This window comes from Geospiza fortis, unplaced genomic scaffold, assembly GCF_000277835.1.
Source record: "Geospiza fortis unplaced genomic scaffold, GeoFor_1.0 scaffold40, whole genome shotgun sequence".
NCBI classification, from domain to species: domain Eukaryota; kingdom Metazoa; phylum Chordata; class Aves; order Passeriformes; family Thraupidae; genus Geospiza; species Geospiza fortis.
In genome coordinates this window covers 10,008,892-10,034,294 of record NW_005054297.1, presented here as the reverse complement: position 1 = coordinate 10,034,294, position 25,403 = coordinate 10,008,892, and the positions used below count along the sequence as shown (strand labels likewise).

General features: G+C 41.2%; 1 protein-coding gene across 14 annotated transcripts in view; it reads left to right on the top strand.

Annotated features, from left to right (window-relative positions):
* Nucleotides 1-25,403, top strand: part of APBB2 (amyloid beta precursor protein binding family B member 2) — a 107,015-nt gene that overhangs the window by 73,558 nt on the left and 8,054 nt on the right. For 7 of the 14 annotated variants that reach the window (XM_031055387.1, XM_031055347.1, XM_031055392.1 and 4 more), the window contains one exon: nt 20,205-20,210. The exons of 6 other annotated variants lie outside the window; for them this stretch is intronic. In XM_031055387.1, coding sequence (XP_030911247.1) covers nt 20,205-20,210 — 6 coding nt within the window. Of the gene's footprint in view, nt 1-11,615; nt 11,891-20,204; nt 20,211-25,403 lie in introns of those variants that run through there. One more of the 14 variants, XM_031055411.1, reaches the window with a different exon arrangement.

The window sequence follows — 25,403 nt, the reverse complement described above, 5'->3', positions numbered from 1 at the left end:
GAAATTTTATTTCAGGACTTTCCTATTCATAGCCATTTTTAAGAACTTTGATAGGTGCTTTCACAGAAGTTTTGTGTCCAGATGACTTTCAGGACCGGAGCCCATTCTTTTTGAAACTTAATTTGTTTAATATTTTATTGACACGTTTTAAAAAATAAGATTGTAGGAAAAGTGTAGCTATTATTGTAGTAAGTAAATTCAGACTGCATGTGATGTTAAATAGCAGCAAATCAAAATGGCAAGCTATTTACTTGAGAAAGAACAAACTTATGAGTGCATAATCAGATGTACAATATGTTTTGGGTGTAGAGATGTTCAGTGTAGGATACATGTTTTGAGAGGTAGCATAAAAGATGTGGCATTTGCTGAAGAAGCACTAACACAGAAGAAAAAAACATTTTGAGACAAACCAAAAAGAGAACACAAGCTGAGAAAACCATATTGTTCAGCTGGAAACTGCACTGCAACTCTTTTCATGTGTACATTAGCCCACAGTCCTTGAATTCATCCTGGTGAAATCACCTGTTGCTACTGAGAAATACCAAAGCCATTCACTGACTGCAAAAGCAGCTTTCCCTCATTATGGGTTTGCCATCACCAGAAAAAAAGCTAGGGATCACATTGCTGCTTAGGTGGATTAAGTGTTCGTGAAGCTGATGAAATCCCAGTTTCTGGTGGGAAATTCTTCCAGAAGTTGTTGCACATGAATTTCCTTAATTAGTTATATCTTCTAGTCCAAGAACCTGTATAATTAAACATATTGGGTTCGTTTTGAAAAGTAATATTTAAATTTTAAAATACTGTAGAAATGTATGTTTCCCTGTATTTTGATCTATTTGAACCCCAAAATGGTCTGCAGGCCCTCCTTTTAACTCTTTTGCTTGTATTAATTTATTTGTCTAGTTTCTGCTTTGGAAGATGAAGAGATTTTCTAATGACACATGAGCAGATGATTTTCTAAGCTCTGCCATAATGAAAGATTGATGAAACACAGAGATCTGCTGATGAAAGTTTAATCTGAGGAAGTGGCTGCTATCTCACCTCAGGCAGAAGTGTTTTCCAGGAGACTGTAATCACTCTCTCCATAGGTTACACTATTATCCTGCCCTTTGGGTTTCTTATTTAACAATCCTGGGGTAGCAAAGGCTTCCTCATTTGGTTAACTTGGGCTGTGTGGTGATTTTGTGCTTCATCCCTTGTTTTCAATTGATCAGTCAATAAAATATGTTTGATTTTAAAAGGCCTGGAGTGCCTTCATAAAACCATGAACAAAAGCAGATTCCCCAAAATTGGTGGGTATCCATGTATGTGTACACTGAGCTCCTGTGTTTGATATGTATATATGGGCATTAAAGGAAAATAAATGTCCTGTATACATGCAACCCTTTGGCAGACTTGGTGATACCTTGTGATTTTTAAAAGTCAAAAACCACTGTCCTTTGTACAGTCTTCCTCTCCTGCTGTTCTGAAAACAGTCATGATGATTCATTTAGTATTGCTTGTAAATAAGAACAGTCCTTGCAGTTGCATAAATAGTTTGATTTCAAGATCACTAAGGTCATTGTCACATGGAGGTGTCACAGGTGTATCAGTGAATAATTGTCAGTGCTGTGTTTGCTTCTCAGCAAGGCATGCATGCCATGTTTTTCTCCTCGTCATTAAAAGCGTGTTCACAGCCTCAGGATGCACTGAGGCTGTAAAAGGGCTGCTCTTCTCACTTGTGAGCAGCATGACTGTACATTAATCATTCCTCAGGTTGGGGTTTGTCTCTCCTCCTGGACTGCTGGTGCATGCCCTTTGCTTTCTGAGCAGCTCACTAACCAGGTAGAGAGAAAAGGCAATGGCTCATCAGTTTTGTAGATGAGATTCCGTTAGCACATTTCCCTGAATCCTCCTTTATCTTCATTGCTCCTCCGCCAGTCTAAAGCCCACCTCAAGTTTTAAAAAATCTAAAGGACTTTAACTGCCTGAAAGATCACAGTTTCTTCTCTCGCTGAAATATCCTGTGGTCAGCTGGCAAGGAGGGCTGCTGGTGGATTCAGGAGACATCTTTGATGAGACTGAATATGGAACTGGATGGGGTGGGCACCTGCTGTATTGGACAGAACACACAGCATGTGTCTATTCATCCACTGGCTTTGTCACCACACAGAGCAGGTTTGTTTTCAATGTATAGTTCGTGTGTTTTCCTGACAGGCAGAGGAGGGAGCCTGGTTGCTTTTGGTTCTTAAGCGATGGGAGAGGCACAATCTCTGATATTAAAGTTTTCTGACCACAGACACTCTGACTGGGTGATATGAATGCATTGTGCTCCTTCCTCTGCCCCATTTTATCAGGTGGGGATGTCCATTGCCCTGCTGCTCTGAACTGCTGCTGTTTTTCTGCTGCCTAGACATAGGAATAAAATGAAGCTGAGATTCAGAAAGGGGAGAAAGGCAAGACAGGGCCTTGAAGAAAGTAGAACAATGGATGCACACATGATGAGGCTCAAGCTGCCTCAGAAGGGGAGAGCAGGCAACTAAATGAATAGATGCTCCAGGTCAGATGGACATAATCCTCTAAGGCTGAACGAGAAGAGAGTCCTGATAACAATATGAATTATCTGAGCTCTGTTATCTCAGGAGCTGTTAGGACAAGAGAAAACGTTTGGGGTGATATAAGAGAAAAATGGGACAAATCTGTGGCAAATGGAGATGATATGATATAAAGTTATGGCTCAAATTCCTCAGAATATGAGGAATTAAAAATAGTATGCTGTCTTGCTTTTTCCATGGTTAACAAAAATGTCTGGATTTCAGAGGTGTTTAACACCTGTGCTGTCCACTGACTTCATGAGGATCTCTGCACATTCAGTGTCTTTGAAAATCAAGTGTCTAAATTCAGATTTAGTGGCTTCTAGATGCATCATTCAGGAAGGTGTTTAAGTTTTTTTGGATTGCCTTCCCTCTGAGGTGATGATTGAATGTGCTGTGAGTCTTTCTTCAGTTCTATGAGAGAAGCTTATCAAACTGCACAAGATAATGAATAATAAACTTTGTTTTCTGCATTAGTGACATGGTTGAGAAAAGCAGAAAATAAATTAAAACTGAAATGGTGTTTGCACCTGCTCTTCTGAAAAGATAACACCTCTCAAAGAATGTGTAATTTCAGCTGAGCTCTTCAATCTCTGAAACACCATTAATCAATATTGCCTATTCCCTTCAGTCCCTGTAACCTTGGAATAAGGACAAAACATACTGTAAGGAATCACATAAATAGGGCATAGGTGAAGGATTACACTGGAGAAAAAGGATTTTACTGGCTTTTCTGACCTCTCTTCTTAGCTGGGTTTTTACAGTTATCTTTTGCTTTTTCTTCTTCCCTAAGCCAGCTGCATTTGAAGAACACACATTTTCTATGTGTTTTGGTAGCATTTTCCCTTCTCATTAAGAAATAGTTTAGGTATGCAAAACTTCTCATTTATATCCATAAGTTCTGGCATTATTGTTTGGAGGTGCAGTGTGTTTCTAGGAGGGAGTAATGAAACAATACAGCTATGAAAGGGGGAATCCAGTCAAGCTTACAGAACTGATGTGTTTTAAAGCAAACATGGTCAAGTGGATGCAAAAAGCTGCATGTGTGCATTCATACTTTGATTCATTAAACTGGTTTATTTTAGCTTTGGAATTTAACATTAAAGACACAGGAGACTGAAGATGCATTGAAGTAGGCTGGTATTAACTTGAAATATTATGCAATTTGGAACATCTGTAGTTTTGCACCAATGGTTTTCTGTTGCTGGTGGCTTCAATGGGGGCAGCATCCTTCTATCCTTTCTGAGTAATCTCACTAATGAGATGAAAAACTATTACATAGAAACACAGAATTGATTAGGTTGGAAAAGATCTCTGAGATCACTGAGTCCAACCTTAAAGCAATCACCACCCTGTCAACTAGACAGTGGCACCAAGTGCCATGTCCTGTCTTGAACAGGGATGGTTACCCCAGCACCTCCCTGGGCAGTCCATTCCAATGTCTAGTCACTCCTTCTAGGAACAAATTCCACCTGATCTTCAACCTGAACCTTTTTAAATAGCACTTGAAAGTATTCCACTGTAAAAGTTTCAGTTAAGACAAATGATATATCTAGATGTGGACTACAAATAAGCACTGTGATATAGTCAGGTTGTCTCAATTAATGAGATGGCATATTGACTGAGTCACTGGCTTAAAGCCTTTATACAAATTTGTGCTAGAAAATCTCCACACATTCCCTGTTTTTTCAGCTATTAAACTCAAACACTTCAGGATACAGCTGGAGTAATCCATGAATTCATGCAGCTATCACAGAGGTCCCTCAAGAACAGCTGAGCTGCCTGTGAAAGTGTGTGTGGCTCAGGAGAGCTACTGACTGCCATTTTGGGTTAGAAATCTGATGAGTTCTTCTACTATTCTTTTCTCTGTGTGTTAATTAGGCAGATGTTGTGTCCAGGCTGGATTTCTGTAAGTAACTGCTGCTTCAACTCCATGGCAAAACAGTGATGCAAGTGATGCAAAAAGCAGCTGCTGCCCAGCTCTGTACCTGTCACCAGGAAACATCCATCTTCCTCCCAGACTCTCTACAACCCTCCTAGATTTCAACACCCCGTTAGAAGCTTTGATCTTGCCTCACAGTCCAAGATGGCTTAAACTTACCTTATTTACATTGTGTGATCATCACTTGGGTGCATACTCCTTCTGTTGATTCCTCTCCAAGGAGGCTGTGCAAACAAATACCAACTTCCTTCCCAAACCAGCTGGAGTCAATTGAAGGTGCCTGCCTTTCATTCATGCCCTTTATCTTCAGCAGTGCTGAAGTTAGTCTTGATTACACATCTGTCAGAGGCTATATCAACATAGGGACTGTGTATAGAGGGAGCCACCTATGGAATAAATGGCTGTCAAATAATTAAATAACACTTTTCTTAAAAACATAACAAAACAAAACAGGCTCAATAGCAACTTTTTTGTATTCTTTCATTCTTATCTCAAGACCTTTTCTAGTCTAAGGTCTCTGTAGCAGATGAGAGAAAACCAAATTAGTCCACTAGTGATTTCACTTTGTTATTCTACTGTATATTGAAACTGTTCAGTTAGTACTGAGGTGTACATATAAAAACCTTCTGAGGAGAAATATCCAAAGAAAGCATAGGCCACTGAAGAGAAGAGCAATGTTTTACGAACTTACTAACACCTTGCTGGCTAAAAGTTCATAAAGCTCTCTGCAACCTTGATTGCAGTATGTTTGTATGAGAAGTAAAACTCTTTTCTGTTGTGTAGTGGTTCACTTAAAAATATCAGCCTTTTGCAAGACATGTAATTGCTTATTGTTTTCTATTGTAAGCAAAACTTTGACTTTATAAAAATTGTTACTGGGCAAATAATTTCAGAAAAAATAATTGAGAGGGAAAAAATATTTGTGCGGCAGAACTGTTTAGTTCAATTATCTCACTATTATGCTAGTTAATAAAATATGGGAGATTCACAACTTTCTAGTGTAGCAAATTAAAAATCAAAAGTACAGACAGAAAGTGACCTATGTGGCTCTTCTTCCTGTCCAACCACCTTATGTCAGTATTGTACTGGTGGGTTAGAGAGAGAGTAGGATGTTTCTATATACACCTTTACTGTGTAAATATTTATATCCACCTACATAAAAACACCTTTGATCTTTGCATGAGTGTTTTCCTGATATCAAGAGGATTTGTGGCATGTCTACGTATTTGTAGACCACTGAATGTCCTCTGGCATTTTCTATATGCAATAGTAAAATGAGGTACAGGCTTTGACCTGTGTCTCTCTATGCACAGTCACAAACTCGACTACCTGCACTTATATAATAATTTGAAATGTGCCTCTAAGAGGATTCTCTTGCTATCAATTTAGCCCTTCAATTATTTAAGTGCCACATCTACCTCTGGATGCTTTTTCATATTTGCTGCTAGATGATTGCAATTCAAATATTTATATGCAGTGCATTTTAATGTAAATCATAGCAACTACTGTCTTATCCATTCCATGTATTTAGAAAGCATTGTCACTTCAGGATTTTAATTCTGAGAATAGTATGTTGGCTTTTCTCCTAACACTGGCTCCACCAGGGAAAAGGGCCTTTTTTGTCAGGGATATTCAGCACAATTTGGCCTCTGGCAATGGAGGTAGATTGCCTGCTGAAGCCTCTTTGATATGTGCAGATAGATTAGCAGAAATTTAAACACTAATTTGAGCAAATGAAAATAGTTTTGTCAACAGATAATTCAAGTGTCTTAAACATTTAGGGATTTATTTACTGACTGACTTGGTTTTGTATTTAGAAAATGTTACATTAACATTTGTATTTTTTTAAAGAAATTTGTGCCTAGTGACACTGAAATTCATGTGCATTATACCTCTTCTGATGACAGTCATCTTCACACAAATGCTGTTCATCTTAATCCTATAAAAATGCTTTCAATTTCTAATCTGAATTAATGCATTAAGCATAGAACTCAAATATCTCTAAAATTTCAATATTTTATTCCTTGAAGTTCCTCTCTCCCCACCTTGATTAATATCCAAGTTGGCTGGATGTACACTTGTGCCCTGAGTTGGACCAAATTCCCTTTTAATTGATGGGAAGTTTTTTTATTAGCTTGACCATGAGTTGAGTTAGTCCATAACTTACAGAGGTGGACCTCCAAGACCTGAATACTGCTCAGCAAAATCAATGTAGTACCTCTGGGGGCATCAGGATGGTGTAAATGTTATTTCTTTAGCAGGACTAAGGTTCTCATACAAGCAAAAAATAGCAGGGGGAAAAGTAAGGAGCCTACTATGGTTTTTAAAAGAATATGAAAGAGTTAAAGTCTGCAAGGTGGCTGTCTTCAATATCTGGCATAATATTCTCCTGATCCTATGTTTAACATCAGTGAAGTGAGTTTCTCCACTTCAGACAAGACCCTGTGAAAGTCAGCTGGCCTGTGTTCTGGGATACCTCATACTGGCACAGCAGTGTTTGTAATGAGGCTGGATTTGCCAGCGAGATGCAGAAGGAGGTACTATGGATTACTTACAGAATTATTTTTCAGTAGCTCGGATTGGAAGAGCCCGCCTGGGTCCTTATGGCAGACAGTCTTAGAGCAATGGAGGTCCTTCCTTTGGAGAGCTACCACAGGTGTATTTCAGTTTGCTAAGGGCAAATGGAACTGCATTTGCTTTGCAGTTGTGTGTCATCAGTCCTTCTTCATCGATTAAGAAGTTTATTTTCTGCCTGTTACTTTTTTGCAGTGTCTGAAGAACCTAAAGAAACTTCATATATGTATCTCCAACAATGTAGATATGTGTTTAAGATTGATAGTACCCAGACCCACAAGAAAATAAATTACTAATAAAGATTCTTTTTTTTTTTCTCTCTATTTGGAGGACACTTGTGTGTATTTATTTAGGGAAATAGTTTTTCATCTCTGCTTTTACTCAATCACCATCAGGAACATAATGAGATGGATTAGACAAGCAAACTGAGCAATTGTTCTTGCCCTCTGTTCATTTATGGAGTACATACATGGCTCCAGGGGCCTTAATGTAAAAAAGACAAACAAAGCGCTTCTGGAGTATTGCCAACTCAGGCTTTCACAAATGCTATATTCATTTTGTCACTTTGGAGTCTTTAGGATTCAAGGTAGTATTTCAAATTTTCTTCATCCACCCATGGATTTTGGAAACTCATTTTGTGGTGTGTATGGAGATTTGCATATACCTGCCTGAATCCAAGATTTAAACCTTCTGAAATGTTTCCTCATTTGCCTCTCACCTTCTCTCCTCTTTTTAAAAATAATAGGAAATTTTAGATAAATTAGAAGATTGGCACTGCTGTTACTCTGTGATAATTTGTGGTGGAAGTAGATGATCACGATGAGGGGAGGTTTTAAGTTTCTAGGTTGTTAAAGACTAAAGAATATTGTAGTGCTCTGAGACTTGCAAAAGGGACAAATTTTTTGTTTCCTGAATGTGTCAAAATGTTTTGTGTGAGGGATAGGACGGATGTTTCAGAATAGCAAAGGCAGGACTAGTTTGGGAAGCATTTGTTTCTCTTCCTGGGAGGCAGAAGTGGAGCTTTGAGTGCTGCAGTAGCACGAGCTGGGATGCAAACCTGCTCTGGCTTTTACCTCAAGTGTAGGACTGCAAGGGTACAGCTGTGAGCCAGCAGTGTGAGTGCAGCTGCTAGGACTGGCTAAAATACACTCTTGGGCTCACAATGTGAATATGTTGCTATAATATAATTTTCCTTTTGCTCAAACTGAAGCAAACTGCAACCTGAATCCAAGTTGGATACTCATAAACTCTTTTTTTTTTTTTCCTCAAAATTTTGTGTATGTGAAATCCTTGGATCCAGTCCTTGCTCAGGATGAGTGTGAGGATCTCAGATGCTGATAGAGTTTTTGTATCTTCAGCCCATCTATAGCTAGTCTTACATGGGCTGTGTGTGATGGGACGCTTGGCATTTCACTGTGAGATACAGATTCTGGCCATGCAATGGGAATATTTGATCAGTTTAGGGAGAGTATGATCCCACCCCTGTCTAGAGGATAAGCTAATTTCCTTCACTCAGGTGCCCTGCTGCTCACTGGCAGTTTAACTAGAGAATTGGGCACCTCATTGCCACCAAGTGCATGGAGATCTGCCCAGATTCTTTACAGTGTTACCCATTCCCTCATTATGAGCTTGGCTGAACCTCATCCCCAGTGAGGAGCACAGCAGCCTGGGAAACAGACCCAGCTGGGGACCCGTGAGAGGGCAGCACAGGATAGCTGGGAGAGCCTGGAACAACACAGGTGTCATTTATACACCAGGCGTGCCCCAAAACACCCCCTCTACCTTGATTTGGCACTTTTGGCAGTGCAGGAGTTGAATTTGTCAGCTCTTCATGAGCCGAGAGCTCTCCTGGGCTGTTTTTGCCTTGCCAGGGCTGGCTGCTGGTGATGTTTTTGTCAGTGTAAATTTGACCCATTACTTGCTGTAAGCTTATTTGTTCTGCAGCCTGCTTTGCACTGTAAATTGCAGTACAAAGATCCTTCCTGCCGAGGGATTTGGCTGTAAGTTCACAGTGCCTGGCTGGCACTGGGAAATGAGACTCAATGTGGTGTTTGTCCTGGAAATTTTTTCACTGTGTTTTTGGTAGCAGTTGTTGCTAGGGAGAGCTTGTCAGCCAAACTTGGCATCCAGTGGGGAGTTCTGTGACTTCCAGGACTGGTCTCAGAGCTTATTGATGATTATTCTTTACAATACAGTTCATGAAAGAAGACTTCTGTGTGAGCTTCACCTTTCATTTTCAGAATAAAACTTGTCCAAGTAGACTGGGAGGAATCAGAAACCAGATGCCACTACCATTACCCTGAAGCCTATAACTAAAATTTTTAATTCATGTTTGAATTCACATTTTTGTGCGGGATTGAGAATTGATAAAACTAAGTTTTGCCACAGCAACACAGTTATAGTTATTAAGCAAATTGTTTATGCACAAATGGGAAGAGAATTGGCTCAGATTGTTTGTCATTTTCAGAAACTGCCTGCTGGTCAAGCCCTGGGAGATTTCCCTATATCTGGTGGCAGAGGTAAATCTGTGGCCCTTTTCATACATATCAACTAGAAGTAACAAACTTGGAGGAGCAGAGGGTGTGGGGCAAGGAAGGTGAAATGCTGGAACCAGGGCAAGTTATTCCTTGAAACACATTTATATCTAGCCATATTACTGACAGCTGCAGAGACAGTAAGTGTGGCATCTAACAAAATATCAAAACCAACATAGGATTAGAATTTAACCCCAGTTCACTTTTTGAAAAGCCAACTTAATAACTTGAAAACTGAGATTTCGTTTTAATTATACTTTTTCCACAGGTTTATAAAGCTTTGCTGAATCTCTTTTTCTCTCTTTGTACTGAAGGATGATCAGAGAAGAGGAGTTCTCTCCCACAAACTGCTCCAGCATATTAAAATGGCAAAATCTGGCTTCTCTCCTTAGAAGCCTTTTAAGTAGAAGTCTGACATTGTTCTCCTGAGTGCTGTTGTTTGGCCAGCTGGAAGGCTACCATACCCTCTTGTATTCTCCTTACCAAGACTGAAAGAGGACAGCAGCAATGAAGAGGGTTCTTGTAATAGTTTAACGCTATCAAATCAATTGGTTCCTCATTTTCAAATGTAAAGAAATTACACCGAATGCATATTGGAACCTAGATTATAAATGTAATATGTTTATATTTTAGCCCATTAACCAGTTTCAGGTGCCACTTTGTTTGTCCATAAAGTGCCCCTTTCTTTCCCCACGAGCGAATTCCACATTTGTGTCAAGTCTTTTGAGCAGTTGCTTGGACAATGCAAAAATTATTCCATGGCTTTGAATTCTTCTTAGCACTGGGCATTCAGCACATCCAAGGAGGAGCTGGAGCTGTTTTATCTCAGGCAGCATCAACAGATTTGTTTATTAAATTCCCTCCTGTTACTCCCTGGAAATCAGTGGAAAGCTTTGGGAAGGCACAGGTTGTTGCTTTAGCATAACTGGTCCTGCCAAACCTTGTTGATGATAAGCTGGAGGAAAGGAAGGAAGGAAGGAATCCATCCCACTAGACTCTGAGGGTGTATTTAGGTGGTGAAAAAAACATCCTGCTCCTTATGCATCTGTGTGGCTGAAAGAAGTGACTGCCAGAAAAGTGTCCTTAACTGCTTTTCACCCTCTCAGCTCTACTGGTGGAAATATCCATGGTCATGTTCCTTGCTCTACTTTCCCTCAGGTTGGGCTCAGATAATTTAAAGAGTTGTTGGTGGGCATTTTCATGTTGGCTCGTTTTCCTGACAGGTGTGATCCCACAGACAGCTCTGCTGGCACATTTGAGGGAGAAGTTCCCTTGGGTGGAGAAGAGCAGGGTGGTGACCCATGTCCTTGCAAACTTGGGGTTGTTCCTTGGTCAGAGTTTGCCTTCCCCCAGTCTCCCCCCTGCACTGAGAAGTGATGTGCAATGCTGCAGGTGGCTGTGAAAGCTGAATAACCTGGAAGGGGGTTTAAGCCCTGATACATTTTAAATGCAGTCCCTGTCAGAAGCAGCTCTTCGTTGCTGATTGAGCACATTTAATGGGGAGTTTTGATAAAAACTAGTGCTCCAGGAACCTTTAGTGCAAGCAACACCTCTAAATTGGATTTACTATTACTGCATGTGTCAGTTCTGGAAAATCAAATTATTTGATGTGTTTGTTTTTACAGCTCAAGAATAAATCTCACTTCCAGCATAAGCAGATGTAATTTCATTGAAGTAAATGGAGTTGTTACTTGAATCTGAATTTTTTGATTAGCTGTAAATCTTTGTTGCCTTTTTAAGGAGGCTTTCTTTCTGTGTTGCATTCAGTACAGAGCTACATTGTGAATGCTTTGCAGAGGTTTTGGAAAATTGAGAGGGGCAGACTCCCTGTGTACTTCAGCTTTCCCCGAAAGATTACTTGTGTCACAAAAGATTAATCTGTGGAGTTTACTGGCCAGAAACACAATGTGTAGCAGCGAGGAGAGAGCCCTGCTGCGGGTCGGGGATGGGAGGGAGGAACAGACACACCCCTGGCGGAGCCGGCTTCCCGGGAGAAGCGCCCACTCCCTCGCAGCTGGAGCCGGCAAACACAGCATGCACAGTCCGGGAGAGTGGGAGCTGCCATGGTGTGCTTCAGTGCATTGCAGAATGAATGAGCTGCTGTTCTCAGGGTGTTCGGCCCCCGTGGCTGAAGTACAAACACGCGGCTGCATCGAGTGCACTGCGCCGTCAGATGCCCAAACACAACTACCGGAGATGGGGATTATTCACTTGGGGGTTTTGTATGACGTGCTTGGCATTTAATTCCTCTTAGCTGCAACGAAAAGGTAAGAAACTTAAAAAGTAACAAGGAAAAAACCTCAGCCCTTCCCCCTTCCACCCCCCCAGACAACAGTTTTGCATTAGAGTAGCCTTTGTCTCGAGCTGTATTTTCAAAGCTGTGGTCTATTAGTCTAAAGCCACTGTGTGGATGCCTGCAAGGCAAATTACAGCTCCTAGTGTGACAAAGGCAAGTCAGATTTCTTTTCTCCTGAGCTGACACTTAGCAAGCTTCAGGAGAGCACTGTAGCAGAAATGCTGGACTGTGTGCTGAGCGGTAAGTGTTGGATGCTGTCCTCTCTCTCCTTTATCCCTTCAGATGCTGTTCATTTGAGCAGTAAGCTAACTATGGATCCTGGTGATTAATAGGTTTGGGGGACTGTGTTCAGCTCAGAATTACATGTTCCTAAACTGACTGTGCTTACTGACTGTATATTGACCAGCCTGATGCTGTAGAGGCTGGTCATAATTTGTTTTTCCTGTTAATGTACGAACAGATGCTGTCGTTAAGAACAGCAGAGACCTCATTTGCTAAAGTGAAGAAAGCTCTGTGTTTTTTTGCTCCCAACATACACCACCTGTATAATTTTTTATGGCTAATTCCCAATTAACTTCTAGCTAGACAGTCTGGGCTTTCTTTCTTCGGCCCATAATTGACAGTGAAGATTGAACAATCTGTGTAAATCTTCAAAAGACAAGAACATCTTTAATGGCAAAAGTATTGCACTGTATGTGGGTATACATGCATGTTAAATATATTTAGTTGAAGTGAAATGGTTAGCAGCTCTTTTGACAGAAGAGGAAACTTCATGATTAAATGTAATCTATTGCCTTGAGGTCTCTGTGCTTGCTTAATCCTATGTGAATTTATAAAGAAATTGCAGCAGGAGAAATTTCATTGATTTGTTAATTGATGTATAGTTTTGAATCCTCATTATGCTGGGTGCATGGGGAAGGAAGAGAGACAGGCACATTTATCTTTTTCTTTAAACTCAGCGGCTTCACTCTTCAATTAGGTTTCTTGCATGTTATGGAACCTCATTGCTCCCCCTGTTCTGTGCAGTAATTTTTGCTTTCTTAAAGGATAGCTGAGTCTGTGAGGGGACTACATGATCTGTTTCATCTTTTAAAACTATGGCTTTAATTACGTTCTTGTAGCTGTTGCTTTGTGGTTAATGTAATTATAACAACTTGTGAGTGAGGAAAAGAACATTATTTAGCCCTGGAGCATTTCTCAGTAAAAAGTGGCCTATTTATTTTCATAAGAATTTAAAAGAGAGAAAGGGAAAGATAGTGAGGTTTTCTTATGTAATACTAGTTATAATTCTTTAAGTTTTTTTGTTTGGTGAGGTTTTTTTGTTTGTTTGGGTTTTTTTTAGTTTTACTTTTTCTTTTTTAAGTACTGGTTAGTTTTCCCTTTTACAACAATTGGGTGTATATACATAAACCCTTTCTATGAGGAAATTTTAAACATAGATCAATTATAATACAGATAGAGAACAAACCATTTGAATTAGTATTTTAGATAGTCAAGGTGTGTGTATTGAAGGTCTGTGGTATTTCTTGTATTTTTGCAGTCTGTTGGGAATTCAGCAAGGCTTTCTGATTCATCATTCACAGTTTCCTGTATTTCATGCCATGAAGTAAAAATGTTACAGTGAACAAACTTCTGATACAGTTGATATTAGAGTGCTAGTATTGATTCAACTGCACTGTAAAGCTTAAATTTGCTGTTATAGCCTTATTCTCTTGATCAAGTTAATATAGGTCAGCTCTGAAATTTAACAGTTATAAAAATCAGGGATATCAAGTCAGTAAAAACTGTTCTGTTTCATTTCCACCTATTAGAAAATAACTGGCATGTCCCAGAACTTTTATTGGTTTCTGCCAAATGAAACAACATAACTTTTTTCTCTTATTTGGTAGTATTTTGATGTTGATGTGATATTAAAACCTTCTTTATATGTTTTAAGAATTTTCCTAAATTTGAAATACTTTTATGGCTTAATTTAGTAATTGTTTACTAACTTGAACCAGAAATTCTTATATCACAGATCACAGAATCAACTAGGTTGGAAAAGACCTCTGAGATCATCGAGTCCAAGCTGTGACCCAACACCACCCTGCCAACCAGCCCATAGCACTGAGTGCCACATCCAGGCTTTCCTTAAACACCTCCAGGGACAGTGACTCCACCACCTCCCTGGGCTGCCCATTCCAATGCCCAATCACCCTTTCTGGGAAGAAATTCTTCCTAAATGTCTGACCTAAACCTCCCCTGGTGCAGCTTAAGACAGTGTCCTCTTGTCCTACTGCTGGTTGCCTGGGACTATCCAACCATCCTGGGAATATCCATCCATCTTAAATGGTGCTCTGATGATTTGGGGGAAAGGTGGTCTGCTGTTCAACAGTCTTTTCATGCTTCCAGAAATGTATTTGTTTTCCCTAACAAGGCAACATGTCCTCATGAGAGGGAAATGATCTGCAGTGTATTAAGGAAGATGTCTCTGGTTTACATCAGGGGAGGAGGCACCTGGGGTGGCCGTGTGCCTCAGGGGGCTCTAAGTGCACCCACTCTTTAATCTCAGGTTTTCAGTCACTGAGTGTGTGCTGATGAGGGAAACCCTGAAGGAATGGCAAAATGACCTGAGGTTGCTTATTTATGGAGAGGACTTAAGAATAACAAGGAACAAGCTTGGCTGTCAGATACCAAACTATGAAACTTTCATAGTTTCATGGCTAGATGTCACATTGGTACCTGGCAAAGTAACAAAAGCTCCAGTAAGTGGACCTGACTGATTCAGAAAGTCTGTACTGAAAAACAAACTCTTCTGGTTTTAAGAGTAAAATTTAGTCTTTACAAAATGTGGATTTGTCAGGGTGCCTAATTTTTTTTTAATTTTAAAAATAGAATCTGATTAGGTTGTAGTAGGCTTCATAATATATAATTAGCAACAGAATGCCATATCAAGCCATCAATTTTTAAGCAGAGCTCTTCTTTGCTACCAGTGGAGAATTGCTTAAAAATTGATGGCACAATCTGGCCCACAATGAACAGGGGATTCATGCAGGAAGCATTAGTTGTAATTCTACTCGGTCTCCATCCTGGTGATGGCAGGGACCCAGAAACTCAAGACCAGCCTGCTGGAATAGTCTGCAATTTCAATACTTGTTGGGAGACAAAAGGCTTAAGGACTACTTAAAAAAAAAACACCAAAGCCAAACAACAAACAAACAAAAAAACCAAAAACCCATACACAAACAAACAAAACAAAATAAACAAAAACTGTTAAAAAGCTACCAAAGTCTTAGAAAAATCATAAACCACGGCCATTTTCCTTTCATTAAAAGAAACTATTTTTAATGGCATACAAAAGTGAAAGACATAATCATTCTCTAAGCACCAGGAGGCTTTCAAATGCACAGAAATTAAGGTTGTTTCCTTTATTTTTTCATGTTGTGTTGTTGAGGTGTAACTACATTTTACATAGGGATTTTGCTGCATTAAGTGCTCCTAGACTTTGTAATTACAAATTAGAGAACCAGAATAGGGCCTTTTCTGTGCCTCAGAGGATATGCTCAGGCAAATACTTGTAACTGTAAGTAAAGATGAAAGACTCATGCAATTGACTGAAATTTTTAATCAAGTTAAATATGTTTTACTCCATTGAAACTCTACGGTAATTGACAGCAAAGACATTTCACCTGGTTGTTATCTCTTAGGAAGAGAGATGGTCAGGGCTGCTGCTGGTCTGTGTAGTCCCATGTGAAAAAGTTGAAGGGCCATGGAAGTTGCAGGGCAGACTTTTGTAGCTCTTTATGATATAGTTAACACAGGCAGCCTTTTTGGTTTTTTTCCTGATCTGCTTAAAAAAGACAACCGAGGAAGTTGCAGTATGCCAGACTCCAGGGGATGCTACAGGAATGGAGAGGTGTGAAGTGAGTAAATGTGTCTTCACAAAGTTAGCTGAATGCATCAGTCACAAAATGCTTGGGCTGTAGACCTCTGCCAGGTACAGGAGATTAAACTCCTAACACTTCCCCAGGCTTATGTGCAGTGCAGAGCCACACTAAAACATCACCCAAGCATGAGAACGTCACCTTGATCCTTAAATACCTTTCTGGAGGTGACAAAATCAAAACCTGTCAGGTGTTTTGGTGTGATTTGCTCTCCATCGCACTGTAGTCTTGCAGTGGCCCTTGCTGAAGCAGAAGACACAGCAGTAGCAACTGTGGAGTATTTGGAGCCCAGGACAGCTCCTGCTGTCCCTGCCACAGGGTTGGATGTGTGGGGCACCGGCTGCTGATGCTCTTGGGCATGTTGTTTCATCCCTGCCAGCTTCCTTCTTCCCTCTTGAGACAGTCCCATAGGTTGGTCATCTGCATAAACACAGCATCACCATGTCCATCAGCACAGACATCTCACATCTGTGCTTGGAGGTGCTTCTGTTACAGAGCCAGAGGAAAAAAGTTGCCCTGGAATGCACTGCAAAGGTCAGCCAGACCAGCCTCCTCTCCACACCTGGGCAGGGTTCAGGATTACCCCAGAACCACTTCAGGTTGATATTTAGAAGGCTCCAAGAGCAGAGTTCACAGCCTCATAGAGTGTATGTCTCTGGGTTTACCAACATTAATTAGACATTAATTAGATCCTCTCCCATTACCTTGTCCCCAGGCTAAACAAGCCCACCTCATCTCCAGGGTAAACAAGCACAGCTTCTACAGCCTCGGTTGCCCACAGCTGGGCTCACTCAGTTTGTCACTCTCCATGGACTGGTGAGCCCAAACTTGCATGCAGAAGTGCAGATAGAGCCTCATGAGCACCATGGGGTGTTTATTTACCTCTCAGTGAAATCTCCATCATCCTTCTGCTTGTGGGGTGGGCATTGCACATCAGTGTCAGCCCCCAGGATTTGCATCGGTCACTGAGGTACAAACCTGGCACTGAAACAAGGAATGGTCTTGCACTCAAGCAGTGCCCCGTCAGTTACAGCACTCTACAAGTCTGCTGCCTCCACTGCATCCCTGGGCTTGGGACTCTGGAGGAAAGCAGGGATCAGGGAGGCAGGTGCCCTTCCTGCAATGCTCTGTCCCTAAAGGCACTAATCAGAAAACAACCTGGAATAAATGATGGGGAGGAAGAGACTGTTAGCACCCTCCCTGGGAGGCAGTGTCCTCTCAGGGTTTGCTCCTTTCTCACACCTCTGCAGGCTGGAAGGTCATGGGCTGTTTTTCTTGGTCTTGGCCTTTTCCTCTCACAAATGAATCTCAAATCCTATGTGGCAGCCCTGACACAATTTTCTGGGGATTGTCTTCCCAGGTTATTGGCAGGCTCTGGCTTGACCCGTTTTAACTCAGGCAGCTTGGAAAGGGATATGTAGGGCACCACACCGAAGCACTTGTGCAGCTGCTCTTGCAGCATTTCTGGCACTTGGAGCAATCAACAAAATCTGCCACTTGAACTGAAACTTTCTGTATCTACTTTTTAGCCTTGGGGTGGTTTTTAAAAAAATTGTTCATTTAACTTTAAAGGTAAATTATTCAACCATATTTCAGCTACTAGAATGTAAAGAGAATATAGGCAAATAGTCTTTTGTATGAAAATAATTAATTAATTACAAGGCACTCTGTGAGAAGTTGTTGGCTTAATTGCAAAGCTGTAATTAACTGGTTAGAAGCCGGAGGTAGCCTCCCCTGATTCATATGCATGCCATGGCAGCCAGAGCCCCACTCATTTCTCCATGCCTGAGGAAGCCCAGCAGCTCAGCTGCTTGTTTTTCTCTCACCTTCCTGAATTTCCTTCAGTGCTCTTTTCTCTGGGCTGGCAGCTGCGGGGTGATTGTTCTGTCCAGTTGTATCTTGCATAACAATTGAGGAATTAACAGATCTCCCTTTCAGAGTTTGCTCCAGCAGGTCATGTTTTGTGTCTCTAAGGCATTCCTTTTCCTGTCCTCTCCCAAGTATGTTGTGTCTAAGTTACAGCACAGTTTCTCCAGTATAATGCTTTTTCTGAGAGATGGAAATCTCTGTTTGTCTACTTCATATAAAGTCAGTGATTATTGGACAAAGAAAATCGTGTATGTTTACTTCTCATACTACTTAGAAACACTGTTTTCTCAGAAAGTGAAAGTGATGCTACTTTTTCAATTCTGATTTTCATATTGGCACTGGCATCAATGGTGTTTAGGTTTGAAAGACATCCAATATTTGCAATGTTGAGATTTTAATTAACCCTTTGTTTTATAAAATGTTAGCAATAGTTGAAGTGCTTCCTGATTCTGCAAAGCCCATGGAGCTGAAGCAAAGGAGTGAGTGGGGTTTTGGCTGGGGAGATCCACACTGATCACCACTGGATATTGAAAAGGGGAAACTCCCAGGTCACTGTATGACAGGAGTGGAGCAGGGCACCATGTGTTTCTTCTTTACAACAAAGCTAAGTTTCATGCTTCTGCTGTAAAATTTCTGGGAAAGTCCATTACACTTGTAATATAGATAATTTTTCCAACTTGACTGCTTTCATAGAACCATGGAACAGCCCAGATTGGAAGGAATATGAAAAGACCATCTGATGCAGCCATTCATGGGAAGGGGAGCCTAAATGTAGTCTAGCGCCCTGTCAAGTGAAACCTCCTGTGATGGAGCTCTGACATGTCCATGGAGAGGTTGTTGCAGTGAATTCCTGTTCATCACAAGGAGTCACATGGAGATTATTGCAAGGGACAGTGGGTACAAAGTGCAACAGGAGAGGTTTCATCTCAACATGAGAAAAAATTAAATCTCTAGTTGCATGCACACACATCCATTTTGGACAGATGCATTAGGGAACCATATGCATGTTTAGCTAAAACCTGCCTTAGAAAACTTCTGTTTATTCCAGATCTATTCACTAAGCCATTTCTAAGCAACAGATCAATTACTGCAAGCTTGCTGACATGAGATGTCTAATGGGAATTGGATCCCTTCCCTACAGTGTGCTCTGTCCTTACTCCTAGCCTTATTACTTGATACGTGATGATTTTTCTAGTCCACTCCTTTTTTTTTTTTTTTCCCCCCAAGAGTCAGTTACAAGCTGGAATGATGTAGGGTCCCACATTTTTGCACACAGTGCATGAACCATGCTGTGATGCTCTCTAGAGATAAGCCCTTCTTAAGAAAGGGAAGTTGTGAGGTGCATGCAGGAGGCAGGAGTGGGAGAGCAGGACTAAGTAGCTCTCCTGAGAATGGCCATTATCCCTGTAGAGACACTGTGCCTTGCACACATTGATGTCCAGTGTTTAGGGAGAGGCGCAAAGAATCAGCAGCAGCCCATGTCCTTCCCCAGCCCAGCCAGCCCCTTGTGGTAACATCCCGGGGAGCTGTGCTTTCCTCACAGGACAAGCTCCAGAAGCACACACCCGTGTCGCTGGCAGCTCTCCCTGCTGGGGTTTCCTGGGGGCTGCCATGACCTGGAGGCCTGCAGGCTGTGGGAGGTGCCAGCACCTGCAGGGAGCCTCCTCCAGGCCTTCAGGAGGCGGCAGAGCAGCTCTGGGGACAGGGAGGGGGCAGCCTCCAGCCAGGGAAGCTTCTGCCTCTCCTGTCTGCCTTCTCAAAGGGATGTTGGTTAAGTCACACCAAAGTTAGTGGTTGCTGAAGTGTTCTAGAAAGGAAGGTGTGTGGTGATTTTCTACATCCTGGCTTCAGTTCGGTGCTCCTGGAAGGTTGTTCCCAAGTTGTCACTTCTTCAGGGTGCAACTTTCAGAGCACCCCAGGTGACCTTGGGTCATGAGCATTCGGAAGAGGCATTTTAAAAATTGACGACAATCTTTCTTCTCTTTGAGTTTAAACAATGTAAAGTTTGCACAACCTGCTTTCTACTCTTTGAGTTTAAACAGTGTAAGGTTTGCACAACCTGAAGAATTATTCATGTTTCTTTTATCAGTGTCTGCTGTAGAAAGTGTTATTTTGGAAGAAGGAAGGTCCATGCACTTTCTGTGTCTATTTATACTTTCTGCATACTACTTCCCAGACTTCTGTATGGTATTTTAAGCTTTATTACCTCCCACTGTTGATATGTCTGCACTGCCTCGCTGAATTCAGCTGATGCCTGTTGGCTTCATTGCATGTTTCCAAAAATACAAACTTCAGAGCAACAAGATTCAATGAAAAAAAGGTGTGGAGAGGAAACAGTGGCCATATGCTTAGAAATGCTGTGCTACAAACAAACAGTGTACGTTACATGTACAGCACTTCTCAGCTACCCTCTCTTATCATATGCTGGAGCTCTGTCTGCTTGAGTGCTTTCTAACTTGCTCTTTCTGTTTCTTCATGCTTCCCTGGATTCAGAGAGAGGTAAATTATTTTCATTTTTCCATTTTTGTGTTTATCCTTCTGGCATGCACTGAAAAATGTTGTATTGGATTACTTGTATCAGTGAACAGAAGCTCAATCTTAAGTGAATAAATTGATATATGTCACCTTTTCAATTTGCTGTTAACAGAATTGTCCAATTGATACTGGCTGTTGGTTGTTTTGGGGTTTTTTTCTTCCTCAGGCCCCAAACCCTCTACTAATAGAACAGTTTAAAATCACGTGGTGCAGTGGGTTTTAGTATTTGCTTCTGGTCTTGGAATTAAATTCAGATGATGATGTTTTCTGGAATCTGAAATGCAAGACAGTGTTAAAATCTCATCTTTTATTTAAAAAAACGAAAAAACATGATCCTGAGAGCAGGGGATTTAGAGCTAAGTTTAGCCAGATTTGAAAAAGTAAACGTTTATTTTCTATTTTTGGTATTTGTTTCCAGTCCGTCTGGGTTGCCTGCCTGTATTTTAAGTTTGATGAAAAGTTGTCCGCAGTCTGTTTGATTTGTTTGGGTGTACAAAGGGATTGTTTGGAATTCTCTACAATGCTTCCTGTTTCAGGGCAGCACAGACACTAAGGCATTGTAGTCAGGTGCTTTGCAGCACAAGGGCTGCAGCCACTCCAAAGGCTCTTAGCAATAGAATTGCATCCCTCAGATGAGATCTGGGGTTTGTTTGCTCTTCTAAATTGCAAAATCTTGAAAGTGGGACTGGGTGGAAGGAATGTGGTTTAGAGATGCAGACCATTCCTCCTGTTTGCTTTGTGGAATATAATGAGAATGGTTTCCAGGCCTGACTTTTTTTAAATCAATTCTTCAGGCAGTGTTGGCCTAGGGAAATATTTGAACTTTCTTGATTATGGTTTTGCAGTCTAATGTAGGTTTCATGCATGTGGAGAGCAATGATTCTTCCAGCCTAGCACTGGCAAAAGTGTGCTTCAAGCAGATTCATGTGTAGTGTCTGTGCACAACTGCTGTGTTGTCTGTCTGAATAATAAAGAACAAAGGAGAACTAGGAAGCCTTGCTTATAAAACAAATCACACTGGAGAAATTAACTATTCTGCTGTAGTCTTCTGTCTTCAGTTAAATCTGTTATAGAGCTGTAAGCATCTCAACTTGATGTATTTCCTTATTAAATCTTTAAATATTCCTTTTAAACAAAAGCCCGTGTCTGCCAATTAGATCTGGAAGGCAGAAGCATTGTCAAAAATATCTAAATACTAATTTGTCAAAGTCAAATTTACAGGATCTGCTGCAAAGAGGCTGTTCAGAGGTTCACAGGCATAATAACACATTCATTTACTTAAAGGAAATTCAGGATTGATCATGCTGGCCATCCTGAGGAGTTAAATCACCACTTTACAATGCTTCCAGGCAAAAGCAGCAACTATAATGGCCTTGACAAACTACCTCATTCCTGCACCTTTTCTTTGAAAACTGCTGCACAAGGATAGGAAGGCAGCCCCCTGCCCATGCACATTTCAAAATTATTGTGAAGTAGTTAAGGAAAATACCAACATAACACCCTGAAAAATCTGTGTTCACCAAGTCAGTGGCCTGTGATTTTCCATAGGATCTGTCCCAGAAGTTCTGTCTTTTGTTAAGTCCATCTATAAAACAAGCAGAGGTCTGAGCTACTGGCTGACTGTTGAGTTTGCCATGCCTGTCTAGCAGTGGGTGAGCAGCAGCAATCCCTGTCTGACCCCAGGCCCCAGCTGGATGTGACATGCTGGTGTCTGGGCTGCCAGTCCTACAGGAGCTCAGTTCCCAGGGCACCCCCTTGGTGGTGACCATGGCACATGGGACAAAGTGTCCTCCTTGCCATGATGGTGGTGCTTTGGCCATGAGATTGTGGGGTGAGGCTGGGAAGAAGGACCAACGTGGGACATACATTTACAATCTGTGCTGTTGTCACTGTGCTCACAGAGCTCATGGATCTGGACAATTGCACTTTGACATGACTCCAGCTGATGCAAACCTGTGGCCCTTTGCAGGAATAGAATAAACCCTTGGTATAGAGAGGGAAATGCTTTGTACCATCTCAGAGCCACCTTGCATGCTAGTGAGGCAGTGGTGGTGAGGCTGGCAGGGCTCCTGTCCCCTGGGCACTGGAGGAGGTGGCAGGCAGCACTGAGACCCTGAAAGCCCATCTGGGACCAGCTTTTGCAGCTGCCTAAGATCAGGCTGCAGGAAGGAAATTGGAGTGAAAGTCATGCAAATGCTTCAGGCTTGGAAGTGCTGGGCTCTGAGGGGCTGAGCTGCATATCAGACCTATCAGCTCTGAGAGGGTTTGAACAAATTTTGGAAGCACACAGAACTGTGGTGATGATAAGACATCAAAGAAAACGCAGCAGCTGTGAGTTTTAGGGCTGCCAGATTAAAGCCTCTGAGAATCACACAAAGTAGCCATAGCTCCTCCTTCAGAGTTAGCAAGTGACATTATCAAGGAATGAAGCAAACAGCCTTTCAGCAGGGGATAATTTGCCCTACAAACATTATGCTTGGATTAGAAAAACAAGCTACACTCTGTGAATGCCAGACCATTTGAGAAGAATTTATTTAAATGCAGAACTGATGTTTTGCTGCCAGGAAATCAATTTTCAATATGTAAAAACTGAAATAAGAACAGTCTCCCAAAAGTCTCCCTCCCTCTTCTTGGGGAGGGCATTTTAACTGCTTGGATCCAAAATTCGTCACCAGGGTAATATAATGGTGGCCAAGTGTGCTATAGCTGGAGAGTAGCTAAAGAGGTGGAGGAGCTCTGTGAGGTGAAGCACTTGGAGTGAAGAAAAATGGATTATTTTAATGTGTGTTCAGGATTTCCAGCAACTGTCAGAAACACGGGGAAAATTCTTTCTCCCCCACAACACTTCCAGCTCTCATCGCTGAGGAGAGAAGGGTACATGTGGCTGCTGTATAACAGAAATGGGAAGGAGAAGACTCTTGGGAATAGTTATTTTTCTTCTTACTCCTCTTCCAGGATTTGATTCCAAAGTGTTGGCTGTATATTCACCTGGAGAAGGGGCTATGAGTTTCATTTGGAACAGGTGGAAGGGAAGCAGTGGTTTCACTTGATATCTGTCTGATATCTGGTAGTTGAAAGGTCCTCAGTAAATATTTTACAAACAGATTTTGCAGTGTTTGTGAATGCTGCTTGTTTTGTCTAGTTATCATTTTCTTACTTTTGGATTTCTCTCCCTAACTTCGCAAGTTCCTTGGTGGGACCATAATAAAAAGACAAGTGAACTGAACAGAGTCACAAACATTATTTCAGCCATGAGCCATTCTCCTTTCTCCTATGTGAACAAGGAGCCTGATAAAAAGCCTGAAATGTTAATGCAGAGGATCTGTAGTTTCTAACATGCACATTACTGCAGGGTTTCTTGCACCTTATCTTCTCTGCCATTCATGATACTAGAATATTTGTGTGTCATGGAAAAACCCCACCCGAGGATGGTCTTGATGGCATTATATTCACCTGCTTTTACCACCTGCCTCCTCTCCCTTCTCTTGCCTTTCTCCTCTGCTCCCATGGACATTCAAGCCTTGACAGGGAATGGCAGCCCCCTGCCAAGTGCCTCTGACCCTGCTCTGCAGTAGAGGTGGCTGCTCTCCCTTTTGTGTTTCCTGCTTTCATAAGTCTCTGGTGAGCTGTTTGCAGGAGAGCAAAGTGAAGCCTGGAAGTTACAGGCTCAGGAGATGATTTCCCCACAGCCTGGGGTATCTGTTCCCTGACCCTGCAGTCACAGAAGTCTGTACACCAGTACAGAGAAATCATCTCCTGTAGGCTATTCTGGATGAATTTCAATCAATTTTAAGACAAACCCAGAGAATATAATTTTGTGATTCAAGGATTCTTGTTACAATTTGTAATACATAAATCTGGAAGGAAATGTACATTTTCCTGCATGTGTATCATTTTAATGTAGGTCTTTTAAATAGCAGCAATTTAATTTTATTGAGAAAAGTAAAAAATTTTATTTCATACTTTAAGGCTAGAATGTTAGGGGTTTTTAACCAAAAGGATTCATGCAATTCTACATTCTTCTACAGTCTTTGAAGAAATAAGTTTAATGTGAGAAGGTAATGGAGGATGTGCTACTCTTCTAATCTGTACTTAATTGGGATGCCTCCTAGGACTTTACCCTAATAGTGGCAAATGGTTATAACTGCTACTCAAACAGGACAGCATTAGCATAAATTGCTTTTAATGTGATTATATTCATCCAAGGTTGAGCAGCTAAGTGATGCTTAGCCAGGTGTTAAATAGGTATGATTATCTAAGGCTTAGTCAATGACTGTAGGCATTTGCCAATTAAAGAGAGTAAAAGAGCAAATAGAAATTTAATTCCCTTCTACTTAGCACCTTACACTGTCTTTTCAACTCTCAAAATTGCTTTTTAAAATGTCTTTCTCTAGTTCTGTATTCTTTCAAAATAAATTACTACCAATTTTTAACTGTTTAGCAGAACCAATCTTACCCAGTCTTGCACAAAGTAATTCTTATCTATTTTTTTCTTTTTCTAGCTTTTGTCCAGATTACTGACTTATATCCAGTTCCTATAACTGGAAGGTTATTAGTGGACAATGTAGTGTGCAAATGATTTTTTTAAATTTAAAATACCTTCTATGCAGCACTTCTCTATAATCCTGTATCAATTGAAGTGTTGCACTTCTGTTATAAAATTTCAAGAGTATACAGCTTTGTTTGCAACATCATTCTCCCACTAAACACCTTGCTGCTCTCCCCACTGACATGGAATGAAATTTTACTAGGAGCTGTCATTCAGATCCCACTGATTTCATGTGCACACACCCTGTGGAGACAGAGACTCATCCAGCTGGATGAGATGTGATGTTAACCCTGTGCTGGCTCTCTGACCAGCTGTGGGCTTTGTAATGGCGTTTTAATTTATTTTTTGCTTGTTTTCCTAGCAGAATGTAAAGATAGGGGAGTGGTAAGAGGAGGCATTTGCCCTTTCCCATAAATTTCTATTGCAAACACGTTGCTCAGCACTTCTTCATTATCCCAGGGGCCTGTTGCACATAAATCTCACTTAAATGTTAATCAGCTTCAGGTGAGCTGCAGTCAAATGAAGGTTTAGAGATGAAGCAACCCAGAAGGGATCTGAAGTGGAGGAAGAATGAGAGACTGGTCTTCTGCCTTACTTGGGATTCAAGA